At 39.0% G+C, this 18,083-nt stretch overlaps 1 protein-coding gene across 1 annotated transcript in view; it reads right to left on the bottom strand.

Annotated features, from left to right (window-relative positions):
* Positions 1-18,083, bottom strand: part of gli2a (GLI family zinc finger 2a) — a 110,282-nt gene that overhangs the window by 24,910 nt on the left and 67,289 nt on the right. The window contains exons 4-5 of the mRNA XM_052142561.1: positions 15,028-15,230; positions 10,065-10,241 (exon numbers count right to left, since the gene is read on the bottom strand). Coding sequence (XP_051998521.1) covers positions 10,065-10,241; positions 15,028-15,230 — 380 coding nt within the window. The remainder of the gene's footprint in view (positions 1-10,064; positions 10,242-15,027; positions 15,231-18,083) is intronic.

The following is an 18,083-nucleotide window of genomic DNA, read 5'->3' as shown; positions in this document are numbered from 1 at the left end:
TCTCTCTTTTTGCAGGCTTTTCTATCTTATGTATGATCCAAAAGACTGTATGCACATTTAGTGCTTCATTAAACCTCTAAAGAAGCCCTGAATAGAGTTTAGGAATAAGTTGTTCCCTTAGCAAAAATAATAAATAAATCTCACATTCCATTTAGTGTTTAAAGAAACAGGAGGATGGCTTTGCTTGGAGAGAAGCAGCAATAACTTGCCAGCCTGGAATCAGACCATGAACCACAAGAAAACAAAGCCGTGAACGAATGCTGAAATGTGTTTCTTAATTTTGTTTTATTAGAAAACAAAGAATTTCTCTCAACAGAACTGAATTAAATCTCAATGGGCAGGAAGGAAGGGTTCAATACGGTACACCTAAAAACCTCAATAGATTCTATCTAAGAAAATGTACATCAGGGGTGATTCTTGGATTTCAGTCTTAGGAGGGCTCAGCCCCTTAACTGAGTATGAGTCAATGGGGCTCAGAGGAATATTTTTTTGGTTTAAAGGTATATTTCATGTAAAAATATAAATTCTGTCATGATTTTGTCACCCTCATGTTGTTCTAACCCCGTATGACTTTCTTTCTTCCGTGGAACACAAAATGAGTTTGGCAGAATGTTTGGTCTCAGTCCCTAACATCCTGATAAGCATTTGTTATTGTGTTCTACAAAAGACAGCAAGTCATATGGGGTTGAAACAACATGAGGGTGAGTAAATGCATTTTCAGTTTTGGGTGATCTATCCATTTAAGTGCGAGATGTTGCGGGTTCGAATCTTGCTCGACTGCTATTTTTTAAAAACAAATAAAAATCTGTAAAATCTGTTTTTCTATACCTAGAATGAGCCAAAACATTATGACCACCTGCCTAATATATTGTTGGTACTCCACATGCGTGGACTCTACAAGACCCCTGAAGGTGTTCTGTGGTATCTGGCATGAAGACATTAGCAGCAGATCCTTCAAGTCCTATAAGTTTCGAGGTGGAGCTGCTGTGGATCAGACTTGTTAGTGCAGCACATCCCACATATGCTCAATGGGATTTAGTTCTGGGAAATTTAGAGGCCATGGCAACACATGGAACTTTTCATTATGTTCCTCAAACCATTCCCCAACAATGTGTACAGTGTGGCAGGGTGCATTGTCCTGCTGAAAAAGGCTACTGCCATCAGGGAATACCATTGCCATTAAGGCATGTACCTGGTCTGCAACAATGTTTATGTAGGTGGCATGTGTCAAATTGATGTCCACATGAATGGCCGGACCCAGGGTTTCCAAGCAGGACATTGCCCAGAGCATCACACTCCCTCCACCGGTTTGTCATCTTCCCACAGTGCATCTTGGTGCCATCCCTTCCCCAGGTAAACAGTGCACAATTACACAGCCTTCCACGTGATGTAAAAGAAAACGGGACTCATCTGACCAGGTGACCTTCTTCCACTGTTCCAATGTCCACGACACTTACATGCCCATTGTAGGTGCTTTCGAAGGTGGACAGAGTTCATCATGGGCACTCTGAATGGTCTGCGGCTACGCAGCCCCATACACAGCAGGGTGCGATACACTATGTTGTGACACATTTCTCTCGTAACCATCATTCAAATGTTGTGACTTGTTCCACAGTAGACCTTCTGTCGGTCCGCACCAGACAGCATAGCCTTCGTTGCCCTCATGCATCGATGAGACTTGGGCACCCAACACTCCATCACCGGTTTGTGGTTTTTCCCTCCTCGGACTACTGTTGGTAGGTACTCACCACTGCTGACCGGGAGTACCCCACAAGCCTTGACATTTCAGAAATGCTCTAACACAGTTGTCTGGCCATAACAATTTGGCCCTTGTCAAAGTCCCTCAGGACTTTACTCCTGCCCATTTCCCCTATATTGAACACATTGACTACGATAACTGATTGTTTGCTTACCATCTTATCTACCCAGACCTTGACATGTGGCCTTGTTAGGAGATGATCAACGTTATCCTCTTTGCCTGTGAGTGGTCATAACGTTTTGGATCATCAGTGTATAGTTTGCTGTGAAACTGCCACGTTGATGGGCTGCTGCCCACAGAGTGAACAGAACACCAGGGGGTAGCAATGTTTGGCTTTCCCCCAGCTGCTGAGTCCCACACACTCTGTGATGGTCTGTTTTCATAGGAAGTATCTCTAATTTAGGGGTGCACAGGTTCCTGGGAGAGTGCTAAACCAGATGTGCAGGGCTGTGGTGGCTGAGACTGGATCAGGCAACCCTGCCTACCCTGTGGGATGGAGAATGGTGGGTAGGAGGAGGTGCGTCTAATTGAGGATCTGGCCTGATATACGGTTTTATAATTACAGACACTCTTCGGCATGTTTACAAAAGAGACAGTTATTTTAGGCATCTGCTCTGATGTTTTTATTAGGATGTCTTTGTGGATTACAAAAAAAAATTGGAAATTGGAAAAATTATTTGGAAGGTGTTAATCCTCTGTTCCCTCTCTCCTTTAATTTGAATGAATTTGATTTAATTTGAGAGATCAATGAATATTTTAATCTAACCATCCATTTATTTGTGTTCAGCTCTTGATGCCACGACATACCACGTCCATATCCTTTTTTTGTGATGACATGTAATAAATGAGAATTCTGAGGCCTTAAAAGCTTTCCGTAAGTTTATATGTTAGAATCAATATGTTATAATAATATATCTCAATTAGGGTCAAAAGGGCTTGTGATCGTATGACTGTGAGAAAATGCAGTTACAGATATAAACAATTACAATTCTTACTAGTTGAAATGTCATTTTTGTTTTAAAAAATGTGTATTTCTGCAGTTATGTAATTTTTGATACCAAGAATTAAAGTTTTTACTAGTGAAAATGTAATGATATCAAATGTGAACACTTTCACTCATTAAAAACCTGATATCAATCAGCATTTTAACCAGTGGAAACTGAAAGGTTGATATCTAGAATTTATAACATGCAGAAAAATGTGGCTTGCCATACCAGTAAGGGACAAAAGGCAAGTCAAAATCTTTCAGAATGGGAAAAGAGTTTATGTTGACTGGTAAATCCGACTAATGACATCAAGTTTTTCTATGAGAACATTTTGTACCAAATACCCTTAGGGCTCCAGAATCCTATCCTACTTTGCATGCACATGTGAATGAGTGTATATGAAGGGTTGTGTATTGGACCAAGCTGTAGCAGTGACAAGAGCCCCCTCCTGAAGCATTGTAAAACCTCAAAAACCAGAGTCCTGCCTGTAGCCAGACAGCAGACGTTTGCCTTGGCAGCTGCAATTATCACGGGACCCTGAACTGTTCCCCGCTGGCTATGCCACACAAATGAGTTCAACATTTGTTTTTGTCTCTTTCCATTCAAATTCTTAAAACTTGCCTGTGTAAGCAACTCAATTAGGGACTGTAATAGGCTGCAAGCCCCTTTACATCCTTAGTGCAGAGTGAAGCAGCAGATAATAGAGCCATTGCAAAAAGAGAGGTCTGTTCAATGCATTATCCTGCTCATTCAGGCTGTCTGGCTTAAAAAAAAAACAAATAATAATAAAAAAAAAAACTATATATATATATATCTATATAACACTATATATAAAATTATATATATATAGTATTAGTGCTGTCAGTCGATTACATTTGTAATCATGATTAATCGCTAAATTTTTTGTAGTTAATTGCGATTAATCACACATTTTGAAAGTGCTGAAATTTTACATCATATATACTTATTTTCATGTCAAAACACATTTATTTCCATCTTAGGAAAGAAAAAAAAACATATGTAACAATATAATGCTTTATTAAATTTTTCCAAACAAAGCCTTCCACATTTTAAAGAAAGAAATGCACACAAATAGGACAAATTCTAGTAACATAAAACATTCCCCAAAGTCTAAGTGGGAGTTTGACTAATTGAAAGAACTAGTTTCCGCATTGGTTGCATATTCATTGCAATGGGCTTTAAATCGCTTAAACTGTCATCCTCCACAATATTAATCTGCCGGTAGACTGTAGCTATCCACGTTCCTACAGCAATCGTGAAGCTGCGTTCATGATTTGCATCAGAGCACTGCTTTAAACTTTCCATGAGCAGCACTTGCAGACCAAAACATCTAATTCCGTGTTTTGAGGATTACGATTTGGCGTGCTTCTGTAGTAATTAAAATGCGCCAATGTACAAAAAGTGTTTTGTACATTAAATAGTGCTAAGAGCTCCTTTCTCCATCATTTTATCACTGAGAGAGAAGTGCTGTCAGAGATTCTTTTATTTACAGAGATAACATCCTCCGAGGCTCCATCATAGGTGAGTTTTACGACAATACCGCCTATAGAATGTCTATGAGGCCACTGCGTTATGCCATATACTGTAATGCTTTACTTGTAGGCTTATCTTGGTAGAAGGGCTCTGGCACTGTCTGTTTGTGGTGTGTACGTCAGTGTAATGAATCCGGGCGGACACATTACAAAGGTCCCCCCCTTACACCAGTTTTTATGCTGAATTAACGCTAAATGCTTTAATCGTGATTAAGAAAATGTTATGTGTTAAACTTTTTTAATTAATCGCATGCATTAACGCATTAATTCTGACAGCTATAATATATATATAAGTGGTGTTGTGACCTATGATGGAGCATCTATTATTTAATAACTCCTATTTATTTGTTCTGTATTTATTAGTGTTCCTTTTGGAAGGCGGTTCTTACCTCAGTGCATAAGAACATTTCCAAATAATTGTAAAACTGATAAATAAATACAATTCTCAGACTTTGACATCCCTTGTGGTAAGTGACAGCCTCTGATTTATTTATTTATTCATGCATTCATCCATCCAGGGGCCGAAAGGCCTGTATTTCCCATCGCACCCATTGAGAAGCATTTCAGTGACACTACTCATAACACTGAATGCACAAAAGATTCACTGATGCCCTTTATCCAACAATAAGGTGCTGGAGCCCAATCTAGAACCATTCCCCATGTTTCCACAGCAGAAAAGGTTGTTTCTAGGCCAAAACTTTGGCTCTACACAGGCCCTTTAAAACCACTGAACCAGGAACCAATAACATCAGAGGGAAGGGATGATATAATGTCCATGAAGTTATCAGAATAACAACAACTCAATCTGGAGAGACTGACGCAAAACAAAACAAGATCGAACCAAAATTATTTCAGTGGAATAGGGGTATGAGAATGCACAGAATGGTCTTAAAGATACAGTTCATCCAAAAAGGAAAATTCTGTTACAAACTCATGTTTGTTTTTCTTATTCTGTGGTACACAAAAGGAAATATAGGCAGAATGTTAGTCTAAGTCACTATTCACTTTCATTGCATCTTTTTTTCCATACAATGAAAGACAAAGTTAACTTAGGCTAACATTCTGCCTAACATCTATTTTGAGTTCCACAGAAGAAAGGAAGTCATAATATTTTGTAACAACATAAGGGTGAGGGGGGCCTGGGTAGCTCAGCGAGTACTGATGCTGACTACCACCACTGGAGTCGCGAGCTTGAATCCAAAAGTCGTCCTCTGCCACCTTGATTGAGGTGAGTCTCTGGGAGTGCATTGGGAATTGAGCATTCCGAATTGGGGAGAAAAGGGGAGAGAAAAAAAACAAAAAAAAAAAAACATAAGTGTGAGTAAATGATGACAGAATTTTCATTTTTGGGTGACCTAACCTTTTGAGGAACATGCTACATTCAGTAGAAATCCATATGTCTGTGATGGGGAATTGCTGCTGTGTTGTTTTTGGTGGAGACTGTGCTTTCACTCGGCATGTCGCCGTCAGACACAGACCATAATTAACATGTTAAGTGCACGACATTGGTATGCACATGCACTTGGCACAGCACTGGAGTGTTTCAGCAAGACATGTACTCATAGCTGACGCCGACTCCTTACATTGTTTGCTGCCATTTGTTACTTTGGGGCCTGTTGGGGCAAATGCACTTGCCGTTCACATCATTGGCAAGAGAAGTAGTGAAAGGAGAGTACTTATGTATCCACAGGGATGAGCAAAAGTACATGCATTCAAAGCTTTTGGGGTTTAAATTCAAGACAGAGGTGATAATCCATCATTCTTATGTCTTAAGCATTGGCTCAAATAAGTCATGAATGACTGATGTGGGGGTATATACTAAGCATATTTAATTACAAGAGATTTGTTTTAAATACTCTTAAGTACTGTTATTATACTGTTACCAAAGCTACCGCATGTGTGTACTGTATATTTTTGGAATATTTACTTAACTTGGTATGTATTCATTATACAATAAATGCATTATTTGGACACTTGTCCAATATATGAATTTTATTGCATGAAAATGTATGAATTTCATTGCATTAAAGAAGAAAATATATAACCTAGTGTCGTCTGCACTAACTTGACTTTTCTTAGCCATTTTTGCAATGACTTTAAAAGGAAGAGTTCACCCAAAAATGAAAATTCTCTCAACATTTACCCACATGCCATTCCAGATGTATGTGACTTTCTTTCTTCTCCAGAACACAAACAAAGGTTTTTAGGAGAAAATCTCAGCTATGTATGTCCACACAATCCAAGTGGTTACCAAAACTTATGCAAAAAGGCAGCATAAAAGCGATCCATAAGACTCCAGTGGTTTAATCCATGTCTTCTGAAGCGATCTAATCAGTTTTGGGTGAAAACAAACCTAAATGTAACTCATTTTTCACTGTACATCTTGCCATTGCAGTCTCTAGGCACGATCATGGTTTCAGACTCGATTACACTTCCTAGTGCTTGACGCATAAACAGAACGTTAGATGGCGCTAAGAAGTGCAATTTAGCCTGAACTCATAATCACCAAGGAGGCAGTTGATTTCAAGATTTAAAGTGAAAAAGGAGTTATATTTTAGTCTGTTCCCATCCAAAAAGGAATGGATCGCTTCAGAAGACATTCATTAAACCACCGGAGTTGTCTGGATTACTTTATGCTGTCTTTATGTGCTTTTTGGAGCTTCAAATTTTGGTCACCATTCACTTGCGTTATATGGATCTACAGAACTGAGATATTCGTAATTTCTTTGGTGAACTATCCCTGAAAAAGTCATTGTGTGTTTGTGCTGTATTTCTTGACAATAAATGTCACTTGGGTTGATATTTTGTTATATAATTACAACATTTACATTTATGCACTTGGCAGACACTTTTATCCAAAGTGACTTACAGTGCACTTATTACAGGGACAATCCCCCCAGAGCAACCTGGAGTTAAGTGCCTTGCTCAAGGACACAACAGTGGCATCTTGGCGGTGCAGGGGCTTGAACCCCCAACCTTCTGGTCAGTAACCCTGAGCCTCAGCCAGTGAGCCACCACTATTTAGTATATTTTCATACATTTTTAAGTGTGCCTAAAGTGTTCAAATACTTTTTGGGGTCAATGTATATTATAGTATATAAGTATATAAATAGTTTGGTCTTTTAGGAAAGTTATGCCAAGTAAAACTGGAGAAAGTACAGTTTTACAGTAAGGTTTACAGCTATATGAAATTCTAAAATGCATACACTCGTTATTTTGGCTTACAGTGAAGTCAATTACAATCTAGTGAATATTGCACGGCTCCAGTTAACATCTCGTTTGACCAATTTGTGCTTTTAAAATCACAGGCTGTCTGAAAAAATGTACAGTGCTACACTTGGCTCTAGTGACAAGTCAGACAGATTTTCCATGTGCACATTTTGCATTTTTACCACAAAGATCACCATTTACAGGAAAACCTCAACTTTTTCTTCCAGTCAGCTAATAGGCAAATGGGAATCGTCAAGGAAAAAAACAAGAGGGCCACTTTGTGCCCGCTGAACGCTCACTCTTGTGGTAGGTCTGCTGAATTTATTAGAACATAAATTGACTTTTAAATACGCATATGAATTTTATCGGTGCACCATTCCAAGACAAACCCTAGGCTCTGCAATGCATATTTATCAACCCCGTGCTCTGCTCAAGGAGGGCTTTATTCATGGGCGCTGCCACTGTGCCATGAGCTGGCATTCACCTTCAATGCAAGCCCTGTGTTTGTGGGATGGTGTGGAGAGCCCTGGACACCTGAGTGCCCAGAGTGAGACCACATCAATCTGGGTAGAGGAGACGGCCAAAGACATAAACCGCAGAGGAAAAAGCCCAGCGCTGTGCTGCTGTTTGTAGGTGTTTAAGCTAACAAGCCTCACTACACAAACTGTGGGCAATCAGCACCGCGGCGGCCAGTCTTTGTGGTCAGAGATTCTGGAACTCTCATGATCGACTCTCATGTTTACGGTTATAAAAATGCAAAGGTCCATGTTTGATTAGTGATTGGAGGAGTAATTGAAATATGCAATGTGAGAAGATGCATGGATTTGTGCACAAACGGCACTGAGAGTTACTGTGGGTGGCAGGACTGGATCAAAGTAGCACGGCATACTGCATATACAAGTGTTTATGCCAGCTTATGCGCTTGATTATTTACAATCACAAATTTCCTGAGTAGACATCCAACACTGACTTCAAAATTTTCCCCCTCAACCCTTCTCACAGTATTACTCATTCACATTTCTTTGGAGCTTTTCCTTTGAAAACTGCAAATAAATACTGGAGCGTGGTGGTGGCAGATTGGTGGTGGTGGCGTAGTGGGCTAAAGCACATAACTGTTAATCAGAAGGTCGCTGGTTCGATCCCCACAGCCACCACCACTTGTCCTTGAGCAAGGCAGGTTGCTCCAGGGGGATTGTCCCTGTAATAAGTGCACTGTAAGTCGCTTTGGATAAAAGTGTCTGCCAAATGCATAAATGTAAAATGTAAATAAACTGCTAGATGTGAGTGGACAGTAGTCAAATTGTTAACCAGTCCTCCAACAACAACCAACTAGTCCAAGTGTGCCCAACCTGTTTTGCCAACTGTTGGTCAATGACAACACCCCCTAATAATTGCATCCGAAATGGGAGAAGTAAACCTCGAAACCAGCCTTATTATAAAGAGCTTCCTTAAAACTAATTAGTCAGCTAGTCGTTCAGGCAACCCGCTGACTAGTAGATTTTGAAAATATGTACCTTCTTGGCACCATACTAGTGTGAGATCTAAAATACAACCTGCTCGCCCTGGTTAAACCCTAGATACAGTATTACATGATGACAGAGGAAATACAATTGTAAACCTCTGGGTATCTTTTAACAATGGCACTTCACAGAGCCAAGGAGTAATCTGTACCTTACAAGATCAAGAATGTACACCAGTACATTACATGTACAGATCACATTACAAAAAAGCAGGAGGGGGTATATGGCTGCCATAACACTGCTTGGAAAACAAAGAACAGAGATGAAAGACCTGGCATAGCCTACACTACAGCCACAGCAAAAATATGTCTCCCTCCTTTAGACTGTATCTCCCTTTTAAGGTGAGGTTGAAGGGAAGTGTAGAATGATACTTCTAATGACACATCACACCTGCAGCCCAATCTGAATTAGAGAAAGTTAGAGAAATGCCTAATATATTGCTGAGATCTCTTGTGTTTACAGACACTTTCGATGTTAGTCATGTTTTATATGTGGGTGAAGAAAGAAAACCTTGTCCTTTGATATGTAAATCTTGTAAACCATACATTTACACAATCAATGTGTTTTAATAGATTTTGTTAAGCGAAGCAAATATGCAATTTATTTGTTGCATCTAGTTTAGGTCCTTCCAGTTAGCCACTGTCTTTCTTTGAAAAGGTGAAGTGTGTATTATTTGTGGCACCAAATGTAATTGCAAGAATAATCACTGTTTCCAAACAGGTTTCCCAAACAATTCACCAGTCTACCACTGCTTAAACACAATCAGGCCTTGCCCAAAACTCACATCATTGGTTGCGCCAGAAGTTGAAATTTCAAGCCACATAAGCAGTACAATGTTTTGAAAGTGCCAAAGAGACGTTGTTTACACCCTTTGTTGAGTTCAACCTGCAAACAGCTTCCTTCTAATTGACTTTGCACATTTAATTGGGACAGGCAGAATTATTTCTACATCGAGAAAATTACACATTTAATTTCATTGTCACAGTGTGGATATATATTGTGTTGGTTAGTGCAGTACTAGAGGTGGGTAACTTACTGTCCACTGGGCTCATGTAGTCAGAGAGATGAGCCACGGCTCCTGTCTGCATGAGCAGGTCTCCATAAGGGCTGCGGTGACTGGCAATGAGGTGGTAGTAATCAGAGGGGTTCGCACCAGGCGGAGGGGGAGGCAGGCCAAACAAACTTCGGTCCTTCAGGTGTTCATGGGTCACTGCTAAGAGAAGGAAGAGAAAGGTCTAATTAAATCTTGACTAGTACAGTTTTATTTCCTCTGTTGATGTATATACTATTGAAACAAGAAGTTTGGGTGGGTGAGATATTGGAAGGCCTGCCCACTTCTTAAAATAGCCAAGAGGCTTTAGTTACATCACAGCCATCAGTCAGTCTTCCTACTCTCTCAAACTACTAAACTATTTGTATATATCTAAATACGATTGCCAGAAGACCAAAATTTCAGTATTCGGTCCTGAAACCTGATGTCAAATAAAGTGCTGCAAAACAGAGCATCATAGTTTAAATAAACAATTGATGAAAACATTTATTTAGGGATTGTAGTTCACTACCTCATGAAAGACGTTAAGTACACAGTCTTGTATCTTTGTCTTTTTGTCGATTTTTAAATACTTTTTTGCTTCAAATCAAAGCTTTTAATCTTGTGATTTATCTCAGAGCTGGTTGGTTTGGTTCATGGCTTAGAAAGCTTTAATGAAGACTTTTATGACATCCCTATGGAAAAAATACATGGGAAAAACAATTCCAGTCTAATATCTCGAGAAAAAGGCATTCACACACAAAAAAAAGACATTTAATATAATTACAGGACACAGTTGTCCAGCATCTCCAAAGAGCATAAAAAAACTAGCATGAGTGCAATAACATGCAGTATTTTCACAAAGTTTAATTGCATAAGTTAAATTTAAGTATGTGTGTATAATATATTTGTATTATTTATGTTTATCAGGGAAATACATTTACAGTGCAAATTATGGTCACTCTAGGGATGCTTGTGCATCAGCATTAGATGCTGGAAATGTCCCGCCCCTTACTGAAACTGAACATATGATTGGTTAGCAAATATCCAATCGCATCTGAAATTAACATTCTGATTGATGGATAAGCTTTGTCAGACTGTATGTCTTGTCTGTGCGATTAGTTGTGCTCCCACTGCTCCGTGCGCATTTAGAGAGAATACACTTTTGAAAATAATAATAATAATAATAAAAAAAAAACACACACACACACGCAATTTACTCAACGGAGCTTGCATCGCGTTATTAGACTGAAAAGGTTCCGGGGTAAAAAGCCTACTCGTTGTACTGGTGGCCATACATACAATTACTTATTTTAGGTGGGCATACGCAAAATCCTAAAATATGTGGGCATACAGTAAATACCTGCATATGCTGTAGACTACACCACTGGGTACACCTTATGGTCCTTGGCTAAACCGATGTAAATTTGTTAACACCTGCACCTAGTAAACCACAATCTAAAGGTGTCAATGGCAATACACGGAAGCAATATCTATATTTTTTTTCTTTCTGGCTAGCTCAGATAACCATTAGTGTCCCTACCCCTATTTCCGTAACACTTGTCTACAACGTTGAAATAACAACAGTTCACTTCCATGTTGTTTAGGATATGGTACACTCAAGATGATGGGAAGTTTCACCTCATTTGCTTGCCTGCTTGGCTATTCATGCCATAACAGATCTATCAAGAACAATTAGGCCCGAGCGATGTTAAAACAGAACAGGCATGTGCTTATGCTGGATTCATGGCAGAACAAGGCCGTTTATTTTCTCCACGCTCGCCGGATCATATAACTGTGTCTCTAGAGGGGCTCTGACACAGTGCACGGGGTAGTGCGGTGGAGGCTGGGACTGATAAAGCCCTGAGGCAGTAGACCAATTGTAATGTTTAATGTGTTTGCTCATGTCATGTGGTCCCCTGGTCATGTGATTTCATGTTTCCCTCCATGTCGATGTGTCTTGCTTTCATTGGTTATCATTGTAATTTTTCTCCATGTATTTAAGCCTCATGTTTGCCATTGTCAGGTATTGTTAATGTTACATTGTTGGTGTAACGTCGTTTCAAGTCAAGTCAAATGAAGTCCAGTCCATGTTTTGTTCACATTTGAATTTACTGTTTTTTGGATTTCACATTTGTATTAAACTGCACGTGGGTACTTCACATCATCTCCTCTTTGTCTACCTCTCATTGCCAGCATCGTTACACCAATGAAAGCAGATCAGCAGGCCTAGGGATGTCTCCACTGATCTTAATCAGCAATCCTTAACAGACCTTCTTGTTGAACAAAAGCTGTTAAAAGGAGAACATGATTGAATTCTGGAAACCTGAAAGATCCCATGAAATCAAATAATTTTGTCTTTTAATCCATGTCTTTTAGCTTTGAAACATTTGTCAAAATTACCTTTAAGCAGATATATTTAGTTTAAAATGTACTTTTTTTTCTTGAAAAACAGGCAAAAATGTTGATGACTCATCTTGCAATACACATCAATAAAATGCTCTCTAGAATGAGAATGTCCCTTACCTAATACCACCTGCAAACAACTAGCAAGTAGAAAATCAGGGTGACATAACTAAAGCACATTGGCTATTTGAAAAACAAAGACACATGCTCTTCACAAAGCCCCACCCCCAACTTCCTTTTTCAATAGGAAATACATCAACACAGGACAGAAAGCTGAGCTCATCAAGCAATATCATGGGGCTTTAAAGCTCAGTCAAGAAGCTGACAGAATTTTTCACTGTTAGTTGACCGTATGATGTCTGGACTCGGTGCTGTTTTTGATTTAAAAAGCTCAAATTGCAAAAAGGATTACAGAGGCATTTCACATGCATTCATTAAACAAATAGCTTCTGAGACCTTTTAAAGTGTATGTGAACTGTTGGGAACAAGGTGAGAGGGGCTTTAATTTTTATTTGCACTCATTCAACATAATTCCTTCCATTTTCTCTGCCATTTAATCACTAACGCAATCTTTTCCACATTGCTTATTTAACTGTGAAAGCACAGAGCCATTACTGCCAACCAATTGTGCTAGGTGATTTATCTCTGATTTGGGCTACTCGTCCCAACCTGTTATAGTAACAATGCTGAGAGGGTCAGGCTTTTGGAAAGGGAGATAAACTTTGGGAAATTCTCCACTGTTTTCTTTTCCACTCTTATACATGGAATCCTATACTGGCCTGCATGCCAAGAAAGAGCAAGGCTAAACAAATGTTTTAAGCATGCTTGACCACAACAAAGGAGATAAACAGTGTTTTTCTAACGTAAAATAAAACAGCCTTTTTAACAGGCTTTCTATGTCCCAAAAGGTATTTTGACACGAAGTCACACTTAAATATGTCTGAATGTCATTACATTAGATATAACACATCTGCAAATAAATGATACATGTGATTAATTTAGTGATAAAATAAATGATTCACTTTTCTCAGGCATTTTTCCCAGATAATTTTAACCAACTTGTCCCAAGGTTATTTTTAGTGGATGTATGAAGCCAGTTTCCATCAAGTTCACACAGCTGCCTTAGCAGAGAAACCACAGGTATGTGTAGCTCATCACATTAACTATTGACATGTTCCACAAAATTTGACAACCAAAAATTTTACAAATACTTACATTTTAACTTATATCTACACTGGCAGAGAAAAGTTTGAAATAATGTACAGATTTTGCAGTTTTGGAAGGAAATTGTACTTGAATTCACCAAAGTGGCATTCAACTGATCACAAAGTATAGTCAGGACATTACTGATGCAAAAAAAAACAGCACCATCACTTTAAAATAAGTAATGTTTGACCAAACCTAGACTGGCCCCATTTCCAGCAGCCATCACTCCAACACCTTATCCTTAATTAATCATGTTAAATTGCTAATTTGGTACTAGAAAATCACTTTCCATTATATATATCACAGCTGAAAGCTATTTGGTTTGTTAAACATTATCTTTGTTTAAACATTGTCTTTGTGTTTGTTTTTGAGTTGCCACATTATACAATAGACTGGCATGTCTTAAGGTCAATATTAGTTCAAAAATGGCAAAAAAGAAAAGACTGTAGTGTACACCTTTGTATTTTATACAAAGGTGTACACTACAGTCTTCAAAGTCAAAGGACATCTGGCACTAACAAGGACAGAAAGAGATGCAGAAGGGCAGATGTACAACTAAACAAGAGGATAAGTACATCAGAGATTCAAGTTTGAGAAATAGACACCTCACATGTCCTCAGCTGACAGCTTCATTGAATTCTACCTGCTCAACACATGTAGTTTCATGTACAACAGTAAAGAGAAGACTCAGGTGTGCAGGCCTTATGGGAAGAATTGCAAAGAAAAAGCCACTTTTGAAACAGAAAAACAAAAAAAAAAAGGTTAAAGTGGGCAAAGAAACACAGTCATGGGACAACAGATAATTGGAAAAGAGTGTTATGGATATTAAGCCCATTGCCTGACAAGACAGCCACATCTATGGGAAGTGCTACAGGAAGTGTGGGGTAAAATGTCACCGGAGTATCTGGACAAACTGACAGCTAGAATGACAAGGATCTGCAAAGCTGTCATTGTTGCACATGGAGGATTTTTTGATGATAAGTAGTTTAAGAAGTTCTGAACATTTTTTTCAAATTGTAATAGTATTTTTCACATTTTTAATGTCCCGACTATACATTGATCAGTTGAATGCAAGTTTGGTGAATAAAAGTACCAATTTCTTTCCATAAGAGCAAAAGTTGTACATTATTCCAAACTTTTGGCCGCCAGTGTATATATATCATGTGAAACCTTATAAACTTCTCTTTGGGAAATATATTGATAAAAAAGTGAGTTTTGTATGTACTTAAAATAAATGGCTGGATAAGTGTCCAAATATTTTTTGTGGCCATTGTAAACTTTTAAAATGGAATTTGTTTTATAATTGTCCAGTTTTTGTAAACTCAAATAGGTACATGGGTAGCTATAAGCAACTCACCATCAGGAGGGCTCAGTCCTCGTGCAGCAGAGATCATGGAAAGAGTGGGGCTGCTGTGGACGGATCGTAGGTAGTGTTCCATGTGAGGGTTGACATATGGGTGTGGGGGATTAAAGGGAGACTCTCCTGTAGCTGCAGCATGAGGTGACAGTCGGATCAGAGAGATATCAGAGATAACAGGACTGCCAGCCAATCCATGAGACCTAGCAAAAGACAATAAGAGTGGAAAATGATTGCATTAGTTTAACACAAAGAAAAGCTTCCACATAGTTTAAGAGCTTAAGTGTTGAATAACAAGGGATTCGTTATGTAAATCCATGTCTTGAGGCCACATAAAAAGGCTTGATTGCTGTCACCAATGTTCTGAATGGGTCTTGTTTTTGGGCTGGGTTCAAGCTTAAACCTACCTTTGCAGACCTCTAATATGAAACCGGTCACATTCTTTTTTACATGACTCCAAAACCTAGACAAGTTTCTCCACCCTTTATGCCTGAGGTTCTGAACAAGTCGAGACTGAGAACACTGTAGTACATAGTTAGTTGTAATGTCTAAGTGGGATGGATGTGTCTCAAACAGACACACAAGCCTCCAGTGTTGTGAAGAGACTGCTTAAATACTTCCTACCCATTTTTCTGTCACTGTTTGAAGAAACTTAAGTGTAGAAGAAGATATTGGGGCAGAAGTTCACAGAAAGCCCACAGGTCATGGCGAGGATATAAACGTGTCATGTATTGGCACGTATCTATGTGCCAGTGTGCCAGTCCAAAGAACACCAGCCAGGAGACAGTTGTAACTCTAACAGTTTCTGAAAGTTGAGCATAAAGCCTGATCTTCTCTGGCAGAGGCCTTTGAAGAGATACCTGCGTGTGGTTCCAAAAACTACCTCCCTCAACGACCTGTTAGTTTATGCGAGCCTCTTAAACATATAGATGAGAGGAAGATCAGAACCTGGGGCAGTATTACAGAAACATCCTAACTCTAGAATGCTATCTTGTCTGTTCCAAGCCTGTGTGACTTTCTTTCTTCCATTCAACACAACAGGAGATGTTAGGTAGTATGTTAGTCTCAGTCATTTTCATTGCATTGTTTTTCCATACAGTGACAGTGAATGGCGATTGAGGCTGTCATTATGCTTAAACTCATTTTGATGCTAATCTCATTTTGTGTTCACTGGAAAAAAATGGAAAAACACAAAGTTTAAAAGACAAGATTTATAAATTACAGAAATGTCAATTTTGGGTGAATTATCCCTTTAAGATAGAATATAGATTTTCTGTAATAAGGACACTGATGTCCTGAAAGATCAGGCATGAAATCTTTTATTGCAGGTATAGTAAGTCCTCAAGAGTCCCTACATGGAGCGTTTCTGAACAGAGAGGAGATGTCAGACATTGTTAAATAAAGCAGACTTGTCTATGTACCCACACTCCTTTCAGTTTCCACAGGGAGAGGAAATGACCATTCATATGAATCAGAGCCTGCGTTCCACAAGGGTGTGTTTGCACTCAGCCTGCAAATTGTACTGGGGATGGTACTGTAGGGTTCTTCTGAGGTTTTGATGGCATTCGGGCTGCAACCTTAACTGCACATTATCATCCATCAGGCTGCAACCTTAACTGCACATTATCATCCATCAGGCTGCAACCTTAACTGCACATTATCATCCATCCATCCATCCATCCATGCATGCATAAATACTTATTTTAATTTTCCAAGCGAGCACAGTTATTCAAAATGGCCAAATATCTGCCAATTAATTGGCCTAGCCGTTTTATTGGTATCAATTATGCCTGCTTGACAAAGTAAACATATACTGTTATTCTAAAACGTTGGTTTTGGGTTTTTTCAAAATCTGCAAAAAGACAAAAATGTCTCACACTAACTCTTCCTAGAACTTTCAAGTTACATCCACCAAACTCAGCACAGACCTTTAGACTGTTCTCGGATAGTATGCTATGCACTTTCTAACTGATCAGAATTACGGCTTTCGCATAGCAGACAATCAAATATCTAAAAAAATAAAATGAAGGAATATCCAACCAAATACTTGCTAATTCAAACTCCAACTGTCAAAAATGTAATTGTAAACAAACCTGTGAAAGGCCTTTAATCTGCTTTGAGTTGTCTACCTCTCTCTCTCTCTCTCTCTTTTTATCTGGCTTTCTATGTGACAATCTGTCTATCTATCTAGCAAGCTGGCTGTTTAATGTCTCCCCATCAAATAAAAATAAAAAAATAAATGTTGAGCCAGCATAAAATCTTGTCTTGACAAACTTTACCTATCTAGTTTCTTTTATAAAAATGGCATGTTATTTTCAGATTTGTTTGATATCTGAATGAGGAGGATTAAAATTGCTTCAAGTTGACCCATCAATTTATGTCTTTTGTTATGTAACAAATCCTTAATATGCATTTTTCTAAATTGGAAAAACAGCTTTTTGTAACTGCTTGACAAGATATGAGCAAGGCCTAGAGTGGATATCTGAGCACTGGGTAACAAATGGATTATGCTTGGCACAGTCTGGCTTCATCTCAGTCTCTCATTTATACCCTCTCTGTTCGGAGGCCAACCTGCACCCAGCCCGAGTCGTGCTCAGTTTCCAGTAAACGCCTGTAGACTACCAGGCTTGTCCAGTTGCCAACTTTCTGCCATCAGCCCCCTTGAAAGGATAGCCATAAAGACGTCTCTGTTCTTGAGGAGCTGAGAGAAAACAGACACGCCATACACAAAACACCAACCTCCCCCCCATTCAGAGAAAATGCTCAAAATGTACATTCGTCTCCAATAGTGCTTAATTTGCTTAAAAGTGGTAGCATAGATGTGTTATCTGTAATCGCGGCCAAAATCATGTCCTTTTGGTTGTAACATTGACAACAGTCTTTTTTCATAGTTTTTTCCCTCTCCCCTTTTCTCCCCAATTTGGAATGCCCAATTCCCTATACTTCGTGGCATCCATGCACAACTTACCACGCGCCCCATCGAGAGCGAGAACCACACATTATAGTGACCATGAGGAGGTTACCCCATGTGACTCTACCCTCCCTAGCATGAAATG

The sequence above is a fragment of the Xyrauchen texanus genome, chromosome 14 (genome assembly GCF_025860055.1).
Source record: "Xyrauchen texanus isolate HMW12.3.18 chromosome 14, RBS_HiC_50CHRs, whole genome shotgun sequence".
NCBI classification, from domain to species: domain Eukaryota; kingdom Metazoa; phylum Chordata; class Actinopteri; order Cypriniformes; family Catostomidae; genus Xyrauchen; species Xyrauchen texanus.
The sequence above is the reverse complement of the archived record's forward strand: the minus strand, read 5'-3'. Positions and strand labels throughout refer to the sequence as shown.